The sequence below is a fragment of the Rana temporaria genome, chromosome 3 (genome assembly GCF_905171775.1).
Source record: "Rana temporaria chromosome 3, aRanTem1.1, whole genome shotgun sequence".
NCBI lineage: Eukaryota > Metazoa > Chordata > Amphibia > Anura > Ranidae > Rana > Rana temporaria.
In genome coordinates this window covers 276,296,294-276,318,010 of record NC_053491.1, presented here as the reverse complement: position 1 = coordinate 276,318,010, position 21,717 = coordinate 276,296,294, and the positions used below count along the sequence as shown (strand labels likewise).

Sequence of the window (21,717 nt, the reverse complement as noted above, 5' to 3'; positions counted from 1 at the left end):
CATTTCCTTCCTCCAACCGTTAAGGTAATATTTACTCCAACATCTTGCCTATTGGTTGAAACAGATATAAATCTAACATAAGAGAATCTTTTCTCTGGTGAATCCTACGGTTTTCAATGCTCACACCTTCATGTTTTTTTTCTCTCTCTCTTTGTTTAATGATTGTACGCTATCAAAAGATTGTAACATCTGACATCATTAGTTCTGATATTACCTGACATTGTAACCATACGTTGTTTTTTTTGTGCTGTATTACTTTGATATTCTGTCATTGTTTTTATAATCACCAAATAAAACTTTATGGAAAAGAAAAATATATTTTTTGCGAAAGTCCCTTATATAATTGTGTACTCCAATGTAAAAAAAAAGGGCATCCAAGAAGCTCTGGGACTTTGATATGAGTTTAAACAAGGTAGTGAGAGGGCAAGAGAAAATAAGAGCCCACTGGCTCAGGTTAGGCTGCTCACAACAGGCAAGGTTACCCTACTGATGTTACTCCAAAAAGGTTGCCAGGAAAAAACTTGCATATTTGGAAATAGTGACAGACCAAAAAATAAGGGTTCAAATTAGTTTAGGGTTAGTTTAGGTTCACACTAAACACAGATGTGTGTCAATAGCGAGCCGGTCACAATCTCCTGTAGTGCAAATTGAATGAGGGTAAACCCTCATCCAATTTGCAATAGTGTGAGCCCAGCCTTATTGATGTTGTGTTAAAAGACAGCCAATGTGTTTTGGGGGTCAAAGAAACTCCCACTCCATCAGGGCTACAACCAACGCTGTATCTGTAACAAGGCCCAGGCCTAGGGCAGCACTTTGCAGAAGGGCAGCATGGAAAGAATCCCCCCGCCTTGCACTACACTGTTAGTGTTGCGCCAGTCTTATGGGGAAGACTGGGCTGAGAGGCAAATTAGTCTAGCGCCCCCATAAAGCGGCCGCACTGCTTCCGGTATGCAGGCAGCCAGCATTCTGTGACTGTGGGCGGGGGGGGGGGGCACCACTTCTAATTTTGACTGTCCTAGCATCCTGGACCACAAACCTTCCTCACTGTGCTATAAGTTTTCTGCTGCGCCATTGGCATGCTATATCTTCTTAGTCCTTTCCATCAAATTATCAGAAATGTGTGCTTAAAGTAGAACTATAGGCAACACTTTTTTTTTCATTTTGGATAGAGTAAGTGAGGGTTATAGCCCCTGTCAGTTTATTTTTTATCATCCCTGCCCCATTGCAGAGATTTCCCTTCACTTTCTGCCCCATAGCCAAATAGGAAGTGAGAGAAAATCTATTCAAATTAAGGGAATCCATTGCCCCCCTCGGAAAATTCGACAAATTTCAGGGTGGGTCTTAAACAGAAAGGAGTGTGGCCTTGACAGAAATACGTGGGTCATATTTAAATTAGGGGGTGCACGAGTTTAGTCAGGCCTAGGGTAGCACAAAACCTAAATACACTACTGGCTACAACAAAACATAATATAATATAAAAATAATTGTAACTAATAAAATCATGAGCCTAACAATCGTAAAACATCATGGATAATATACATATACATGTGCATCCAAAAATACCTGCATATTCACAAACATGCATACATGCAATGAAATGAACAGGAAGAAATGAGGGATCATCAGATACTAAGTGATAAGGTGCAATGGTTTCATTTTCAAAATGAATGATATCCGATTCTTTATGGTTAATAGATGCAATTGTACCATTATATATGTAACTGAAATAATACACATGAAAATAAACAATTCAATATAACAATTAAAGGAAAAAAGGGTTAAAAGAAACCATTACTTCCTGTACCAGAGACACAACAGGAAGTGAGAGGAAATCCCTCTGAACTGTTCACTTGAACAGATGTCCCTATTCAAAGATTTATCATCACCTCTCTTTCTAGTGGCAACTCAACATTTTGGATTTCCTATAACTTTTATGTTCATAGACTATAGTCACTGAGACAAACAGAGGGGCAAATCTCCTTAGTTTGAGCTCAACAAAAACCTGACAGTGGTTTTATCCTGCTTACACTCTATCCAAAACAGAACAAATTGGCTTTCAATTTTTACACCAAACTAGCATGAATTTGTTCTGATATAGGTCTGTTGTAATCACCAACACAGCAAACACAACCTAGATGGAAGCATACTTGGCCAAACAGAGGTCTGTGTTATGCCCTGTACTCAACAATAAACCATTTGCAGCATGCTTACAGGAGAAGAGAGCAGAGTGCTGATGAGTGTGGATGTCATTACTGTCCTGCATCAGTTTTACCATCCAATTACATGCTGGGCCAGGTTAGTGACAAAGCTCTATTGCCTAACTGCTGTAAAGAAACATGAGGTCACCGTTCTGGTATTGCCATCTGGCAAAGGAATGTGTAGCAGGCAAAAGTCTAGCTAGAAATGTAAATTCATTGGCAAGTAAAGCAGTTATATACAGTATTTACTGTACATTGCAACCATGTATTTTGGCCATCTTCACACATTTTAGCTTTAACAAATGTGACTGGACAATTTTAGCAAAGATGCAACAGAACATATGTACAAAGTCCAAGAAAGGTATGTTAGTAATAGCACCTTTTGTTTATAGCGCAAAAAATAAAAGTATTGGTGGTCAGGGCCGGACTTACCATTGGGCTTGACTGGGCCCAAACCCATGGGCCCGCCCAATAGGGGGCCCCTTGCGTTTAATTTTTTTCAATAATATGCCAGTCATTTAAAGTGGTTGTAATGTAAACCCTCGGACACAACATTGTCTTTAAAAATAGCCCATAACACAGGCAGCTGATCATTTGCATGATGTCACCGCGCTTGCGCACATTAGCCCCTCTAAACCGGCATTTAAAGCTTGCCGGAATGCAGTCTGTGAGAACATCCTCTCTGTCAGGCATAGAGGAGAAATCTTGCGGTGTTTAGCTCCTTCCACTATTCCTGATACTCCCCCTGTGTGACTAAAGAAGACGTCACAAAAGGAGAGTAAAAAAAAACAGCAGCCGCAGACACAGCAATGAATGGTTACGGCGCAACGACGCATGTGCGAGATTACCGACAGGGACACAGTAAGGGCGGAAGCGACGTCACAATTTAAATCACATAACAACAGTATGGATGGTGCTTGAGATACCCGGAAATACAGAGAACAAAACCATCTGAAACAAGGTATTTGCAGGCCTCGTTTTTGGGGGATATATATGTATTGCATTGCGATGAGCTGTTATAACTTAATAATTGAAAAACTGCAAAAATCGGCCGGGGTTTACTTCAGAATCGTGATCTCTATTTTTATTCTCAGTTAATCCAGAATTGTTTAGCTCTAATACATAGCTTGTGTATGTATCATTTTGTTCTATTTAAAGTAATGTATAGAGGGTAGGGCCCGGAGGTGACTCAAGCCCAGGGGCCCCCGCCACACTAAGTCCTGCCCTGTTGGTGGCCAATATCATTTGATGACTGTACACACCTTAGGGGCATATAAGCATTTTAGGAAGGTTAATGGCAGAGATCTAAGTAAAATGGTGTTTCATCTCACGGCTATAGAAATGGTAAACACTGGAGAGGATCCAATTTGAAAAGGGGAATATCTGGAAACAACCAAATGGACCGTTTTTTAATGGATACTATGTAGCCAAAAGGCTTAAATTTTGAGCTGGATCTAAATTGTTTCTAGTAAATATTAGACCTTCTGGTTGTACTAACGTTGATCAAATGTGAAACTCATTGTTTATATGTGTTACCACCATTTTTTATATATATGTGTTTGTATAATTCTATACATCCTGTCACAGGTTTCGTATATTTTTTTGTATGCAGATTTATTGTATTTTATTTTTTATTTCATCCAATTTTGGATATTTTTAATAACCTCCAATTAATTTGTAAAGTTTAAGACGTGTATTGGCATATGAAAAACATTTAAGTTAATTACTGTGGGGAGTAAACAGGGCTGGTTTACTAAAGGTAAATAAGCTGTTTACTTTGCAAGGGAAGTTGCTCTTTGCAAGGGAATTTTCAGGGGAAAACTCTCTTGAAAGGTGCAACTTCCCTTGCAAAGTGCACAGTCAAATTGTCTTTAGATTGGCCTCAATATTTTAAAACCATAGTGATATCCCAGTAGCTAGAATAGGTAAGATGTGGAGTTTAATAGAATAGGGTTACATATATTTAAGGCTGAACTATAAAATGAAGGGAGGAGATCAGAAAGTAAAGCCCCATAAAGGAGAATAGTAGTGACACTAACATATGCTTGTCTCAGCGGAAAGCCAACTTTGATTACATGCACTGAGTGAGAGGAGATACAGTGATGTCCTCATGTAATTAGGAAAAGTCCTGCTGGTACATATGCCAAAGGCTGACATGAGTGCAACATACAGTGTCTTAAAAAATAGCTTTTACATTAGGGGGAGTCTGTTTCTAACCTGTTTAAAATACATGTAATGAGAAATCTTTTGTGAACATATGGAAGATATTCTTTCTGACCAATAACATGTGGCTGCATAAGACACATTTTTAAAAGAAACACATATTCTGAGATTTTTTTTTTTAAAACGGTACTATAGTTTATAATCACTGGTAGCATATTTAGAATTTATAAGCTTTCACTGGCTGTTTTGCACATTTTTATGTGATTCATGATGATTTTTTTTAATTGACATGAAAAAGTTAGTGGCTAGGAAAGTGAAATATATAGATGAGCTTATCAGTGTGCTGCTTCTCCTTTCACTGTCTAGTAGGGAAGGACAAGATCTGTATGTGTAACTGCAGCAAAGAAAAATCAGGTACCCTTGTTAGAGGGACTTCATGGTTGGCTGAATTTGGCACCAAAAGCACAAATCCCCACCCCCATTTTAGCCCTAGAACACTGTCCTTCCTGATGCCAAACCCTCTGCCCTGCTCCTTGTCATAGGTCTCCACATGACATTCCCAGCCATAGATATTTGTGTCCCCAAGAAAGGAATGTCTACACATAAATGTAGTTTTACTGCACTTTACTGGCGGTGTTCAGGTAACCGTATTACAGTCACAGCAAAAGGACATACATTTCGGAGTCACTTGTTGTTACACAGTCAATCACTTTTAGAGAACAGTCCACAGTAGTCACAAGTGAAAGCATGCATAGCACTTTCACAGCCATATACCTTTTAGTCTCTCCTCTACCCAGGGTCATAACTATTCATAAGACTGTGCTCTTTGTTTTTAACTCCTTCCTAGGCACATCTCTCTTGGGGATCCTCCAGAGAAGCATCTCACACCGGGATCTCTGGCTGGGCCTAAAAGGCCTTTTGCAAACTGTCCTATCCCCTCAAATAGGGACAGAATGACTACAGTTGGCCTCCCCTGAACAGGTGCACTCCACCCAGGATCCTGCCCTGTCCAGAGCCTACGTGTGCTGATTACATCTTCTGAGGCCCCGTACACATCCGCGGACCGGCTCCAGCGGATAGATCCCCTGGTGTGTACAATCCAGCGGATCTGTTTCCGCGGATTTTTATCTCCTGGGATGGATTTCAAGCGGATAAAAATTTGAAGACATGCTTTAAAATCTATCCGCTTGAATCCATCCCAACGGATTGATCCGCTGGTCTGTACAGACTCACCGGATCAATCCATCCGAATGGATCCCCCGCATGCGTCGTAATGATTCGACGCATGCGTGGAATTCCTTATATGACAGCGTCGCGCACGTCGCCGCGTCATCATCGCGGCGACGCCGCGACACGTCATCGCGATGGGATTTCGGCGCGGATTTCGATCCTATGGTGAGTACACTCCATCAGGTCCAAATCCGCGGAAATCCTCGAGAGGATTTATCCGCGAAAACGGTCCGGTGGACCGTATCCGCGGATAAATCCTCTCGTGTGTACTAGGCCTTAGGTGTGGGATGCTTGGCTCCCATTCTCCAAGAGAGAGTGTACACCTCCCTACCGGGTTTATATATGGGCTCTGATTAGGGATGAGCCGAACACCTCCCCTGTTCGGTTCGCACCAGAACCTTCGAACGGACCGACCGTTCGCATGAACATTTAGAACCCCATTGACGTCTATGGGACTCGAACGTTCGAATTCAAAAGTGCTCATTTTAAAGCCTAATATGCAAGTTACTGTCGTAAAACATCTTTGAGAACCAGGGTCTTGCCCCAGGGAACATGTATCAATGGAAAAAAAGTTTTAAAAAAGGTAGTTTTTTTCTGGAGCAGTGATTTTAATGATGCTTAAAGTACTCAAAGAGGGAAAGTAGGGAAAAGAACACTCCCCATTTCCTGAGCCATACTAGATCACATGCCCCTGGCAATACACCTTTTACCCATGTACAATAAGCAGGGGTGCCCAACCTTTTGAAGAGTGAGAGCCACAAGGCCACAGGCCACAATGAGTGAAGTGGGCAGATGACAGGTTCGTCTCCACTCTGCATATGTAGAGTGGACATGGGCACAGCCCGGCTTACTCTATATGCCCTCTGATCTGCCCAGACGGACTTCCTTCTGTTTTTTATTTTTTGTTTTAGCAGATTGGTAGGAGGGAGAAAACAGACACAAGTCTGTTTACATCTGCAATTCCATAGAGGTGAATGTGCGCCTGAAAAATGGACAGGCGGACCCGATCGGACTGAACATGTGAAAGGGGCACTAAGGCTACTTTCACACTGATGCACTGTGGTTTACAGAGCAGTGTATCTGTAGCTTTCCTGTGGGTTATCTGCACTTTGCCAAAGACTTCCATTATCCTGCAGGTGTGGTGCACTTTTTGAAAGCCCACCAAACCCACAGATAATAACAGAAGTAACCTGCACGTGCACTGTGGATCATCAGCAAATAAATTTGAAAGCAGCCCAGTAACCACTGCAGAAGAGATATGTCCATATATACACTGTGATTTTAGAACTGACCTTTAATAATAATCTTCCATTCAGGAATCTCCCTTTGCTGTCCCAGGCAGAGTGCAATTGGGATCACTCCACCTGTGACAGGAGGCTTCCTCTAGCGCCGGCTCCATTCAGAACACTGATGCTCTGGGATGGTGGGTAAGGAACCCACAATTTGGGCTTGCTGACCCACTATCCCAGAGCAGAAGGTTGCGGGCCACATCGGAGGGCACCCCTGTTGTAAAGTGTAAACAAACACACAGACACCTTGTTTTGACAAGTCCTTTGATAAAAAACAAAAATTGCCACACAATGTACATCCATCACCAATCACTGATGCTGTTTCCAGTCATGATGCCCCATGCCCTCCTAATTTCTGAAAGACACCCACTAGACACATGTCTGGTCCTATCATATCACTCCCACTGAATGATGGGTCTAGTGGGTGACCACTGATATAAACAAAGGGGTGGGGTCTCCCCTAGGTGATATCATTATTCATATATGGTCAATAGTGTCATGGGGATCATTCAATCCAACTTAAAGCTCATCCCTGATGTTCTCATATAATTGCACATAGAGCAATTACCTGCGATTAGGAATTGATGTGCATGCCTTGATATGAACTGTCTGCAACCAGTGCACACATCCATCCCTAAGACCCCTTTCACACTGGGGCGGTGTAGTCGTTAGTGGTGCTTTATCACTGTTATAGCTGTGCTTTTGCACCTCTAGCGGGGGTGCTTTTATCCCCCCAGAAGGGGTTAAAAAGGGCTTAAAAGTGCCCTCTTAGCGCTGCTTTCAAAGTGCTTTTAAGAGGTTTTGAAAGTGGCGCCCATTCATTTCAATGGGCAGTGGCGGTGGAGGAGCGGTGTATACACCCTTATTACACCACCCCAAAGATACTGCTTGCAGAATTTTTTTTCCTGTCCTGCAAGGGCACCTTCCAAGTGTGACAGCACTCTGGCTTTTTTACTGGGGCTGCAGAAGAGGCAGTTTACAGGCACTTTACATGCGCTATGTTTAGCGCAAAAACGCCTGTAAAGCACCCCCCTCCCGCCGCTCTCCCGTGAACTCTGGTGCTTACCGGAGCCGTCCTTGTCCTCCTGGTATGGAGATGAGTGAGGGAAAGATGGCCACCACCCGTCTCTATACCATAGCTGGGCGGAAGCGGCGTCAAAACGTCACTTCCACCCATACGTCTTAAAGGCACATTTTTTTGTTGTAATTTTTTTAAATGACATTTTTTTTATTGCATTTTAGACTAAATATGAGATCTGATGTCTTTTTGACCCCAGCTCTCATATTTAAGAGGACCTGTCATGCTTTTTTCTATTACAAGGGATGTTTACATTCCTTATAATAGGAATAAAAGTGACCTTTTTTTTTTTTAAACAGTGTAAAAATAAATAAAATCAAGTAAAATAAATAATAAAACAAAAATTTTTTTTTTTTAAAGCGCCCCGTCCTGACGAGCTCGCGTGCAGAAGCGAACGCATATGTGAGTAGCTTCCGCATATGAAAACGGTGTTCAGACCACACAAGTGAGGTATCACCGCAACCGGTAGAGCGAGAGCAATAATTCTAGCCCTAGAACTCCTCTGTAACTCAAAAGATGCAACCTGTAGAATTTTTTAAATGCTGAATAATGGAGATTTTTAAGGGTAAACATTTGACGCCATTCCAGCGAACGGGCGCAATTTTGAAGCGTGACATGTTGGGTATCAATTTACTCGGCGTAACATTATCTTTCACAATATAAAAAAAAATGGGCTAACTTTACTGTTGTCTTATTTTTTTATTAAAAAAAGTGATTTTTTTTTCCAAAAAAAGTGTGCTTGTAAGAACAAATACGGTGTGACAAAAAGTATTGCAATGACCGCTATTTTATTCTCTCGGGTGTTAGAAAAAAAACAATATAATTAGCTAGATTCACAAAGAGTTACGCCGGCGTATCAGTAGATACGTCGTCGTAACTCGGAATCTAAGCCGTCGTATGTTTAAGTGTATTCTCAAACTGAGATACACTTAAACCTAGCTAAGATACGACGGCCTGCGCCGTCGTATCTTAGCTGTCTAGTTCCGCCGGCCGCTAGGGGTGTGAACGCTGATTTACGTCTAGAATGCGTAAATCAGCGAGATACGCCGATTCACGAAAGTACGCTTGCCCGTAGCAGTAAAGATACGCCGTTTACGTAAGGCGTTTTCCAGTGTAAAGTTAGTCGAACAAATAGCTGGCCTAGTCAATGTTAAGTATGGCCGTCGTTCCCGCGTCAAAATTTAAAAATTTTACGTAGTTTGAGTAAATCGTCCGTGAATGGGGCTGGACGTAATTTACGTTCATGTGGAAAGCAATACGTCCTTGCGGCGTACTTTGGAGCAATGCACACTGGGATATGTCCACGCACGGTGCATGCGCCGTTCGTAAAAAACGTCAATCACGTCGGGTCACGAGTCATTTACATAAAACACACCCCCCTCATCCTCATTTGAATTAGGCGCGCTTACGCCGGCCCATTCATGCTACGCCGCCGTAACTTAGGAGGCAAGTGGTTTGTGAATACAGCACTTGCCTCTCTGACTTACGGCGGCGTAGCGTATATGCGATACGCTACGCCGCCTCAAAAGTAAGCCAGTCTATCTGAATCTGGCTAATAATGTTTGGGGGTTCTAAGAAATTTTCTCGCAAAAAAAAATGTTTTTAACGTGTAAACACAGAGTCTGAAAAACAGGCTCGGGGCTTAAGTGGTTAATAACAGCTAAATACTAAGATACATTACTGAATTCAGCAGTACACATGGAATAAAAAATCTTTTAGCTTAAGCAGTTTGAATCTATTGATTTGAAATATGATACAAACTTCGAGATCACAAGTAAAAAAAAAACTGTACATAGAATGAAACAGTAAGAGAAGATAGACACAGATGTATACACAGTCAATCACTGCAGAAGGAAGAATTGTTGATAATCTCACCAGATGGCGTTGTTGCAACGTCGTCTCTGTCTGTTCTTATCCCATTGTTGAATGTATGTGCATCCACTGGCTGGAGCTGCCAGTTCAGTCCAAGCAGATGCATTGCTGCAGGAAAGACAAAGTGATGAGAGGCAAATATAAAATGCATATTTTCATATGTCAAAAGAAGTAAACACTACACTGTTCTTACACATTTATGAAAACTGCCGTCTTTTCATTTAATTACAGCGATATCACTAGTTTAATATTCTCTTCTCTACAGGAATTCACAGGTTTAAGCAGAATCAAAAATACTATTTATCAGAATATCCAGAGAACAGATAGTATTATACTGCGTATAGTTCAAATGATTTTAAACACTGTTCACTCCGAAAGCTGTGAACAGAAACTAGGATACACTGCTGCTGGTGCTATGTTCCTTTTGTGGCAATTGATAAACAGTTAGGCAGAAATGTGCTGATATCATAAAGAAGATTGTCTGTAGAAATCTGAAAACAACTGAGCTTTACCACCACTGGCACAAATAGGAAAAAGACTTTGAATGTTACAGAATTTTTTTTTTCTTGTAGGATACTCTCTGTGCTGGTATAATTTCTATTTGTAATGTCCTAAACTTTTGTTCATGGTGTTGAAATTGCACATGACTAGTTAGTGACCTAATGCATTAGTGGACTATTTCTCCTGAGATGCTACACAGCACAGAAATGGAATTAGAAGGTGGTGCTTAGGGGGTCTGAGCAGTTACATAGGTGTCCATGTGCCTATGTCTTCACCCACTGCTCTTCCAACATTGAGTCTATGTAGCGTGAGAGGCAGTGTAGCATAAAAATCCAATGAATATACACTCTGAGAGGATTCCTAGGCAAACAGTGGGCATTATCAATCTTGGTCTGGTGTGGTTGTGCTGTTCAGCAGCACTGATCAGTCTAATAGCATCGCCTGAGGGGCCCTTGTAATACTGACACTCATCAATTTATCAAGGGCATATCTGCATCAATCCATATACTGTATATGTTATTATGGCTATTGCATAAATACATAGTGGAGGATTTGAGAGGCTTACATTATGGTACATTAACAGGGGAAGAGGGTCAGCATGGGGCCACATTAAGTAGAGACAAGCATAGGTTTGCCATCTCCAGCATCACCCATAACCAAGAACAAGTCTCTCTCATAACTACTAGACCTGAAGATTTTTTTTTTCCATCACCCCTATGCCCAGTGGAGTTGATTAACTAAAGGCCAATCCACTGTGCACTACAAGGGGGACATGCAAGGAATATAAAAAAAAAACAGCATTTTTGCTTGCATATGATTGGATGATAGAAATTAACAGAGGTTCACCTAATTTCAGATCTTTCCCTCAGATCTACTGTGACTGTACTTCCAAGTGCGCTTGCAGTGCACATGTAGTGCACAGTGGATTTGCCTTTAGTAAATAACCCCCAGTGTCTCAATGAGAGCTCAGCAAAACTGCTGGCCCTACAGTTGCTCCCATTGCAGCTGGTGGAGTAAACCCCATTCTGTTTATGGCTTAGGCTGCACCATATTGGCTTGTACCCAGCCAAAATGTTTTGCCCCCAAAAATTATGTGGACTGTAATTTTCTATGTCTCTGGAGCATGCAGTCGTGGCAGCGTTTATATGACCAGGTGGTGGTTCAGCACGAATGGGTAGGGATGTAACATCAGCTTTATGCACAGCTTGGGTCCTGCACATTGTTGAAAAAAAGCCTCTCAATGTGACCCAGAGCCTGGCTGTATTTTAACTTTAAAGTGGTTTTCATATTTAAATTTCTGATAGGAAACAGAATTTCTCAATCCGTGTCAATAATCATGGCATGCCTAAATCAAAAAGCAGAGAAAAAGCCTCTGGATTGCTACTGTATATCTTACTAATGGAAAATAGATAGCAAGGATGGATTCAGTGGACTGAGGATTTATTTCCAAAAATCGAAGCAAATGTTTACAAATGCACTATTCTTTAGACAAGGTCCCATGGTGTCAACAGACACCCATTGTCATCTGATTCTGCTATAATTGTCACAATCAGGTAACTTATCTGTTCATATTTGTCACACATATGCAAGATTTTTTTTCCTGGATAAAATGTTTTTTTTTTTCTGCTAAAAAAATACGGTGTGATATGACAGGGATTTAAAACCATAAGCACTAGAGACTGCAATTACACCTTTTTCATAAATCTATGGTACACAATGACATTGGGAATGCACGATACTTCTCACAGTTCAACAGCCTGCTATCATGACAGAGAAGGCATGGAATAATTGTCTTGTTAGAGAGCAGTTTCAATGCAATGTTGGTGTAAGTTTTCAGCCCCACAGCATAACACCTTATTTCCACTCTCAAGCTCTGCGACAAATATAGGTCAAGGCAGACATGTGTCGACACTCAGGAAGGACAAGCGAGCTAGTATAACATTTCAAATATCAGAATATGAAAACTATTGGTGAGCCCTTTGTGGGAATTGTAGCTGCTAATTTATTAATTAGTAGGTACATTTAGCAGAGGAACTATTATTTCAATTTAAATCACAAGGGTTATTAAAATAAATGTTATAGCTTTATAGCACACCTCATCTGGGGCTCATGATGCCTATGAATATTTTAAATATATACTTGTTAGAAGTAAAACAGTAATAAATTAAAAAGCATACATTTATTATAATGCAGCTTACAAATTCTTAGATGTAAAGGCTGCATTGTTTTTTTTGTTTATCTTTTAGGCTTTATTTCTTCTTTATTCACCTGCCAGTAAGTCTGTTTGAAGAATAAGCACTATTATGCCATGTACACATGGTCGGAATTTCCGACAGCAAATGTTCGATGTGAGCTTTTGTTCGGATATTCCGACCGTGTGTATGCTCCATCTGACAATTGCTGTCTGAATTTCCATTGAACTTAATTTTTCTCTGCTCGTCGTAGTGTTGGACGGCTCGCGTTCTTGACGTTCAGAATTTCCGACAACATTTGTGTGACCGTGTGTATGCAAGACAAGTTTGAACGAACAATCTGTCAAAATAAAATTCACGGTTTTGTTGTCGGAATATCCAAGTGTGTACGCGGCATTACAGATCATGGGGAGCTTACAATGATCAGGTTTAGTTATTAATGTAAAACCTTTATGCCAAAATGAAAAGGAAAAAACAAAGTTTGGCTTAAATTTGTTATCACAAACACAAATCCAGCGTTGAGGGCCAGCCTGTTATACTGGATCATGCGATTTTAGCAATGCGCTGTTTGATGTTACAATATGTAAGTGCATACCGAGACTATTTAATAATGGCATAGTTTTTACATACTTCACTATGTTCTGCACCTTTTTATCTCTTTGATGGCAACACTGGTGGTTCAATCTGAGATGAGTTTGTACCCTTGGAGGCCATTAAGAGGTCATTGAATTGTGGTGCTTCTGATCATTTATAATTGAATGGACCATATTATTTGATAAGAGGTCTTTTTTAATAGTGGTGCATGGTGGTGGAAGCATTGATTTACACCTTGGGAATAAAATGCAGATTTACTTTGAGTCAACATATGTCAACAGTTTTCCCCTTTAAATCATTGGCCTTAATTCACTTGGTGGCATTTTATGTACTTTGTATGATTTGTTTGTTGCACTTTGCACTTTAATATATCTGAATATACTGTATATGGGACATAATTTGAGGTACTTTGCACTTTACCACATGAACTATATTTTCATTGTACGTGTTGATTGTTCTAATTGTATTTTATTTATGCAAAATAGGTTCTATAGCATTCTAGGTGAATTTAGCAGTACTTAAATGTTTTTTTAGTGTTAAATATTTGGTATCACAGATTGGCAGCTTTAGTATTTGTATTTGTTTGTTAGTGTATTTAAATCTGCTAGTACACTCCTCAACACTCCTCTTCCCTGACAATGCTGCTGTCTGTTGTGCCCCCTGTCAAAGCACTCTAATACAGGAAATATGTTACTGGCCAGTAACATATTTCCTGTATTAGAGTGCTTTGGACTAGTAACTATTAGAGTGCTCATTGTTCTAGTAACTAGAAAAAATATGTCCTCGGATTTCATTTTAAAAATCTGGTCACCTTACACTAACAGCATTCGAACACCACAAGGAATTCAACAAGAAGTGTAATAATGAAATCAGGGTGGCTAAAAAAGGCTACGAAAGACATATGACAGAGGAGAGTAAAAAAAATCCCAAGGTATTCTTTAGATACAGAATATTAACAGTAAAAAAGCAAAATTAGAGCACAGTGGAAGTATTGATATTTTTAAAAGACTTTTGGACATGCATCTTAAAGAACACAACATACAGGGATATGGGAAATGATTATCGACACTGAGACACATACACCTACCACAGGTTGAACTGGATGGACTATTGTCTTTATTAAACCTTATCTACTGTGTACTGTAACTATGTAATTATGCAACAGATTGGATACCTATGAATACTTTTTGCTCTGACTTAGGCCACGTACACACGATCGGTTAAACCGATGAGAACGGTCTGATGGACCGTTTTCATTGGTCCAAACCGATCGTATGTGGACGCCATCGATTATTTATCCATCGGTTAAAAAAAAGCCAACTTGTTTTAAATTTAACCGATAGATTCCTAACCGATAGAAAAAAAAACAATCGTTAGTAGGCACAACCATCGGTTAAAAATCCATGCATTCATCTAGCATTACACTCTTCAACATCTACGCGTATACAGGAATCCAATTATAAACTATTGTCCCAATGGCATTATACACCAGTAAAGTTGCATAAATTTAATGAGGAAAACTCAGAGAACTGTTGGAGATGTGGCTTGGAGCAGGGAACTATGGTGCACATATTCTGGTCATGTGTAAAAGTAAGAGATTACTGGAAGGAAGTCCAGAGAATTGTTCAAAAATTTACGAAACGTCAGATTCCGGATGATCCGGCCTTTTTTCTACTCCATAGCTCACAAATCCCAGTGCAAGAGTATAAAAAGTCGGTGGTATGCCATTTGATAAACACGGCCAAGATCGGAATAACATTACAGTGGAGAGATAGTAGACCACCCTCTATCGCGAGATGGCTCAATAGAGTGAGAGAGATTGGAGCTATAGAGGATTTAATCCTCTCAGCGAGGAATAAAAGGGAACAATATGTAGCAACATGGTCCAGGTGGAACCAGTTTATGAAATCGGAAGAAGGGAAGAGATTACTGGAGGATTAGATGGGAGGGGGTAGAATCTATTGTGTTGGGCCCAGGTTGCGAGAGGTAGAAGAGGAGAACCAAATGGGGATCTTCTGTCTCCGGCAGAGAGGAGGTGAGGAGTGAAGGGGGGGGGAGGGGGGGAACTGTTTAAAAATATTAAGTTTTTTTTTTTGGGGGGGAGGGTTTGCTTTGGTTTTAAGTTTTGGGCGGAACTAGGTAGGCCACAGGGAAGGTAAGGGGAACATAATGGGACAGACGTATGGAATAACTCATGGGCCCTGGGGAAAGGGGAAAGTGGGATATGATCAAAAAGAGGGTTTAAGTAAGAACAGAGTAGGGGAACCAGGATGATATTAGATAGGGTATTTAACTGTTCAACTTGATTGATACCCCTTGTTCCCCCGTTGATTCCCCGTAAGAATGAACAGTGGACTTTTTATATGTTTATGTACCCATGATATATGTTATGTTTATTCTCTGTGACCCTTACTAAAGGGAAAAATAAAGAAAATGATAAATATGAAAAAAAAAAAAATCCATGCATGCTCAGAGTCAAGTAGACCGTTCTCATCAGATGGACCGATCGTGTGTACAGGGCTTAACTGTATTGATTTTTCAAAAAATTTGCAGAATTCTAAGCAAAGGTTATTGTATACTGTATTATTAGATATTCCACAAGATCAGGCTACAAATAACATGTGATACAACTGTATATGAGTAGTTTGGATGAATAATTTTCCACCATTTTACAGGGCACAGTAGATGTTTTTACAATCGGGAGAACACTCTATTGCACGGGTATACTCCTAACCTTATAACTGCTTGTTAAAAAATTAATTTCAAGATTGAAAATTAACAAAAAACACATTATTATAATATCATAATTTTTTCTAATGTTAATGGATACAATACGGAGGCATGCTGATTAGCAAATCTCACTAATGCAAAACTCATTATTAGCAGCGGGTAGCTCAAGCTTACTGTGCACCTACATATCAGCAGTTCAGAAATGCTAGTGATATTTTAAGACCACCTAAGCATTTTGCTTCGGTTCACACTATAACGCTGTGTGGGATACCCACAATCCTTGTGTGTTTCCTAAACTGCATTCAAATTGTACTGCCCTTAGGATCTGCAGTGGCTGTCAGTGCATTGTTAACACCCCAAATGTAGGTCACTAACGCAGTACGCTTGACTGAACCAGATTGCATGGTACAAAATGACCATGCGGACCGGTTGCAGTGAATTTCAAAAATTGGTGCATGCACTACTTTGGTGCAATGTGGTTTGATTTAAGTCCATTAAAAATAAATAGGTTTAAATTGCACCACATTGAATCGCATGTGAATGTGGTGCGATTCCTGTGCGATTCATAGCCAATCCATAGTGTGAACAAAGGCATTGGAATGGCGCTAAATGGCTTAATTTTTTTTTTTTATAAAATGTAATATCAGCAGCAGTTTTTCAGGGCTGTATATTTTTTTTAGGTACACCAAGCATTCTTCTACATACCACTATTCACAATATCACAAATATTATTTTGTTTTTATTTCAAAGGTGTTTTGTGCTGAATGAGTTTGCAGTTACTGGTATACAGTAAAATGCATCAGTGTTTCCAGCATACAGCTCTGTCAATAGCTAGAAATCTGGCATAGTATTCAGGGCATTAGAGCTTTCCAATACTATTATTACCTGCTTTCCTGACAACAAATGCAAAATGGAGCACCACTTGCTCTGTGGTGTACAGCCAAGTCAGATACTTACAAGATCTGAAGTACAAACATTGGATGCAATTAGCAAATTAATTGGGGCAATTTGCATGCATATCTCTTTGCAGACAATTTGCCATGATTGTACAGCCTTGGCTCTTTAGGTCTGCAGATGTGTAGCTGTGACAACAGAAACTGATAATAGCAAATAATATCTGCCTGTATGCCCTTTAAAACCTCAATTAGAAGCTGTATTGTGTTTTTACTTTATTTTTCATATTTCTTTAGACAATACTCTATACTTTACAAGTACAAAGAACAATTCACAACAGTTCTTGTCCTGGGGGGGGGGGGGGAGATTTTACAGTATCAGAAAAACAATTTGGTCAGATGCCAATGAACCACTCAGTAGTTTTTTTGGGGGGAAAGAAGCAGTGAACCTAGAGGAAAACGACACATATAAGTTTTACATTTTACTGTCACCCCATTATAGCATGGCAGTCAAAGGCTAAAAAGAGTTATTGGCCTAATATCAACCGCTAGTTTATTTTATGAGCTGGCTTCAGTCATTTACAGGCATTTAGAAGCAGACGCACCTAAATGCATGTAAACATCTCTAGGTGCATTTAACGCTTAATTGTCTCTCACCAAACTTCTACTAACACGTGGTAACATGAAATTAGCAAAAGCAGCCCAAAGGGTGGCGCCATTTGAATGGAACTTCCCCTTTATAGTGCCGCTGTACGTGTTGTCATACGTGTTGTACGTCACTGCACTTTGCTCAAGCATTTTTTTTCACGAACGTCTATATGCAAGGAAGTCTTAAGAGGAATCACGGCAAATCACGTAGAGAAAAACATCATGAATAATGGTCGTGTGTACGCGGCATAATTCTGTGTAAAGAATAGCTGGTTGTTAAGGGTTTCCTTAACAGCCGATGATTCATCAGTTGTCAGTGGGCGTTGCTGACAATAGATCTACATCAGGGGACATTGTTTTTTATTTTTTAATAAAGGACTTGTCAAAAACTATTGTTGTGTCTTTACTTTTTACACTTTTTTGGTGAATGGGTAGGGGAACTACCCATGTTGAGGGCATGTGGCCTAATATGGTTCAGGAATGATGGGAGCCTGGGTGCTGCATGCTTGGATAAGGGTCAGTTTGTTGGGGGGACCCCTTGCGTTTTTTTAAATTTTGGCATGGGGTTCACCTTAAAATCCATACCAAACCTGAAAGGCCTGGTATGGATTGGGGGGAACTGATGCCTTTTTTTCTGAAATTTCTATTGCCGCCATTGTTTTGTTTACATTTCAGCTCCCAGTGGGGAAGTCCACTGACAGCTGATGAGTTCTCGGTTGTTAAGGACACCGTGGCCAACTTCCTGGACTGCTCCATACAACAAGCTATTCTTCACACAGAATTCAAATCGGTCAATTTTTTCGATCAAAATTTGAATAGTTTAAACAATTTGGAATTCATTAGAAAACTAATATATGAAATTAAATTAAACACATTTCAGCAAAATGTATTACTATTTCATTCAGAGATTTGGATACATTTGAATCTCTGAATAACCAAAAATTCATCCGAATTTATAATCGGACTGAAACTAATTGCACATATCTAATTGCTGATATAAACAACCCTTGATCTTTATAGTGCCATTGCTACATAACACCTTTATAATGCCTTCCCTAAGACCTGAACTTAGGGATAAATGTGTATGCTCCCTCCAGCACCCCAGAATGCAGGAATTGGAGCCTGAGCAATCTATTGCAAGATTTGAGAGCTGCCACATTGGGCACACAATGTTCCTACATGAATAGGTGAAATTTGCATTCTGGGGTGGGTAGGGGGGAAGAGGTAGGCAGGCACTGAAAAGGTAAGCTATTGAACTGGGCTCTGTCTGCTATGTTGTTGCAGGGTTACATTTGGTACATTTCATTTGCACTTTGGTCAAGCTTCAAACACTTCCAACATCCTTAACAGTTAATTAACAGGTGAATTTTATGCTGCAGTTGACCTCCTTCTGACATTCAATCTACTTTTTGCCAGCATTAGGCAGGTGAGATTTTGGCCTTGTTCACATGGAGATTCTGAAGTGTACTCTAGTGCAAGGCAATTTGTATTTTGCAACATTATTTACAAGATTTAAAGTAGATTTAAACTTTGTGCTGCTTAACCCTTTTGTTGGTAGTCACCTCATTAGCAATGCACTGGGCTTGATTTACTAGGAGTACATGCTGTTCATTTTAGCATGTATATGTCAGTAAATATTGTAAAAATATGTTCATATATTGCTATCACATAACTGCTTATTGAAGTTAACACGGCTTTAAAAAAAACATATACTGCACCTTACTAAGTGAACAGTCTGTTCTTCTTTGTTAAATGAACCCCACTAATTTGAGTCAGTTTCCAGTGAGGAGGGTTGATTTAACAAGATGTTAAATCTTAGTCGAATAAAGCTTTCATTTTGCATATAGTTAAGCCCTTCTCTTTTACACTAGAGACACTGTGGCATTTGACAGCCTAAATACCAGATAGCACTGAAAATGTAAATATAACATTAAACAATTGTCATTCCAGTGCAGTGTAATATATTGATTTTACTCATAGCTCATAGTTATGTGGTGTAGTATTCCTAATTTAAATCCACAGAATTAAACAGCCATACAATTTACCATAGATATACTAGTTATACATGCACAAAAATTGATTGTTTTGCTTTATATTGGCCTTCTTTGTCCCCTTAGACCATACATGTTGATTGTACAGTAAATGGAATGGGGCTTGTTTAATTATAAAAGTCTTCAAAAAAATAACATAACCCTTAAAGTATGGGCATTTTAAAACATTCCTTTGTACCTAGGGATCCACTAAATTCTAGGTATATGCTAGAAATAAGTAAAATTTTCTAAGTTCCACCCTCTTCTGTTCTAATCACTGCCCCCACCATTCTACAGTTTAATATAGAAGTATCAAAGGTCTAACATAGGCTCTTATACTGATTGGAAGAAGCAGGAAAACCACAAAATGCTTTAGTCATTTCATAAACAGCTGAGATCCTACAGCACCACAAAAGACAGAATATTATGCTGGATCATACATTAATTCAATTCTCATGCAGTGTTGCCAACCACAAATACAAACAAAGTAAAAACTGAGCACCTTTCTCCTGCCCATAAATGCCCATAACAGGGGAAAAGTGCCAGTGAAAAATGGCTGAGATGGATCAGCTCAGAACTGCACAGTTCTAGAGCCGCCAGAGACAATCTGAGTGCATTTGGTCAGCGCTGGCTGGGGGCAGGTCTAGCAGATGCTGTGCACTACTCGTGAGGCAAACATGATGATATCATGCTGAATTTCCCCCTTCACCGTGCCAGCCGCAATAAAAACCCAAGAGCTGATTGGCGAGGGGGGAGAAGCCCTTGTGTCGTACGTGTGTGTGACTGACAGACTGTTCAATGTCTGCGGGATGGAGTCGGGCCATCCAAGGACCAGGCACACAAGCAAGCAAGGCAAGCCAAGCCTGCAGAGCTCTCAGGTGGGAGATTTCTCCAATCCCCAGACCGAGCTCCGGGCCCCAACACCTGTGACTGCTCCCTTTCAGATTAACAGATGACACCAAACTGTAATCAGGTTATTAACAGTGCTAAGGACGTGGGAAATAGGCAGAGTTTCCTTGATCATTTAGGGAGCCAATACCAGCAATAATGGGTCTACCCTGTAGGAGGCAAAAGTCCTTGTGGGTTTTCAGTAAATGATGAAATGTGGGTAAAATAGAATGTTTGGGAATTAACATTTCAGCTTCCTTATTGGAGAAGATACCCACATTAACCCCTTTTCTAACTAATTCTTGGTGGTGTCACCCATTAACCTAATGTATGTATCCGTATCTGTAAGCTGACGCAGGGCTTCTTGTCTATATGTTTCCATGTTCATGAGTCATGACCACCACTAGACCGCCCTTGTTAGAATTGCGTATAGTGATAGCTGTGTCCCTTATAAGTTCCCTCAGGGCTGCCCTTTCTTTCTGAGTCAGATTATTATGTTGTATATGGGAGCTATCATGCAGCTGTATTGCCAAAGAGGTGAAATCACTTTCAACCAAGTTTGACATTTGTCCATCTCAGGACCACATGAATTCATCGGCTAGAAGTCAGCCAATGAACCCTCAAAATGACAGAGCGGGTCACTCCATGATCCTCCCAGTGGGCACTATCAACATCACTTTCATCTGCTAAATCTTTAAAATCTCTGATTGTACACTGCTCTCTAAAAGAAAGGGTAAAGGAATCAACATGCTCAGCAAGCACGTCCATGTCTGAATTACCTGTCAAACTTGCATCATTAGAGTCTGAAAAATTATGTTTTTTGATAGTAATATTTCTCACAAGTTTATTTATGTCCAAGATTGTGTCAAACAAATTAAAATGTCTGTAGGGGCAAAAATTAAGACCTTTAGAACGCAAAGAAAATGTGTCGTCACTTAGAACCCTGTCTGACATGTTAAGTACATTCACAGTCTGAGTTACATCCAGGTTGCGGGCAGAGAGGGTAACATTTGCCACCCGAAGCTTCTCGGCCATTTGAGATGTTTTTAGTTTTTTGTGCACAAGGTAAGTTTATTGGATCTTCCAGTTGCAGAACCATATCCACTCAGCACTCAATTATGAATAGGATGTCACCTATTTTTATGAGTGACATGGGTCTTGTGTCTATCTTCCTTCCTGCACATGATGTTACGCTGAGTAAATTGATACCCAACATGTCATGCTTCAAAATTGCACCAGCTCGTAGAATGGCGTCAAACTTTGGCACTTAAAAATCTCCATAGTCAACGTTTAAAAATGTCTACAGGTTACCAGTTTTGAGTTACAGAGGAGGTCCTGAACTATAATTATTGCTCTCGCTCTAACAATCATGGGGTACCTCACATATGTGGTTTGAAGGCCATTTTCATAT

The 21,717-nt window shown here is 40.1% G+C and overlaps 1 protein-coding gene across 1 annotated transcript in view; it reads right to left on the bottom strand.

Moving 5' to 3' along the window:
* Positions 1-21,717, bottom strand: part of TENM2 (teneurin transmembrane protein 2) — a 1,404,789-nt gene that overhangs the window by 426,682 nt on the left and 956,390 nt on the right. The window contains exon 6 of the mRNA XM_040344668.1: positions 9,834-9,938. Within this exon, the coding sequence (XP_040200602.1) occupies positions 9,834-9,938 (105 nt within the window). The remainder of the gene's footprint in view (positions 1-9,833; positions 9,939-21,717) is intronic.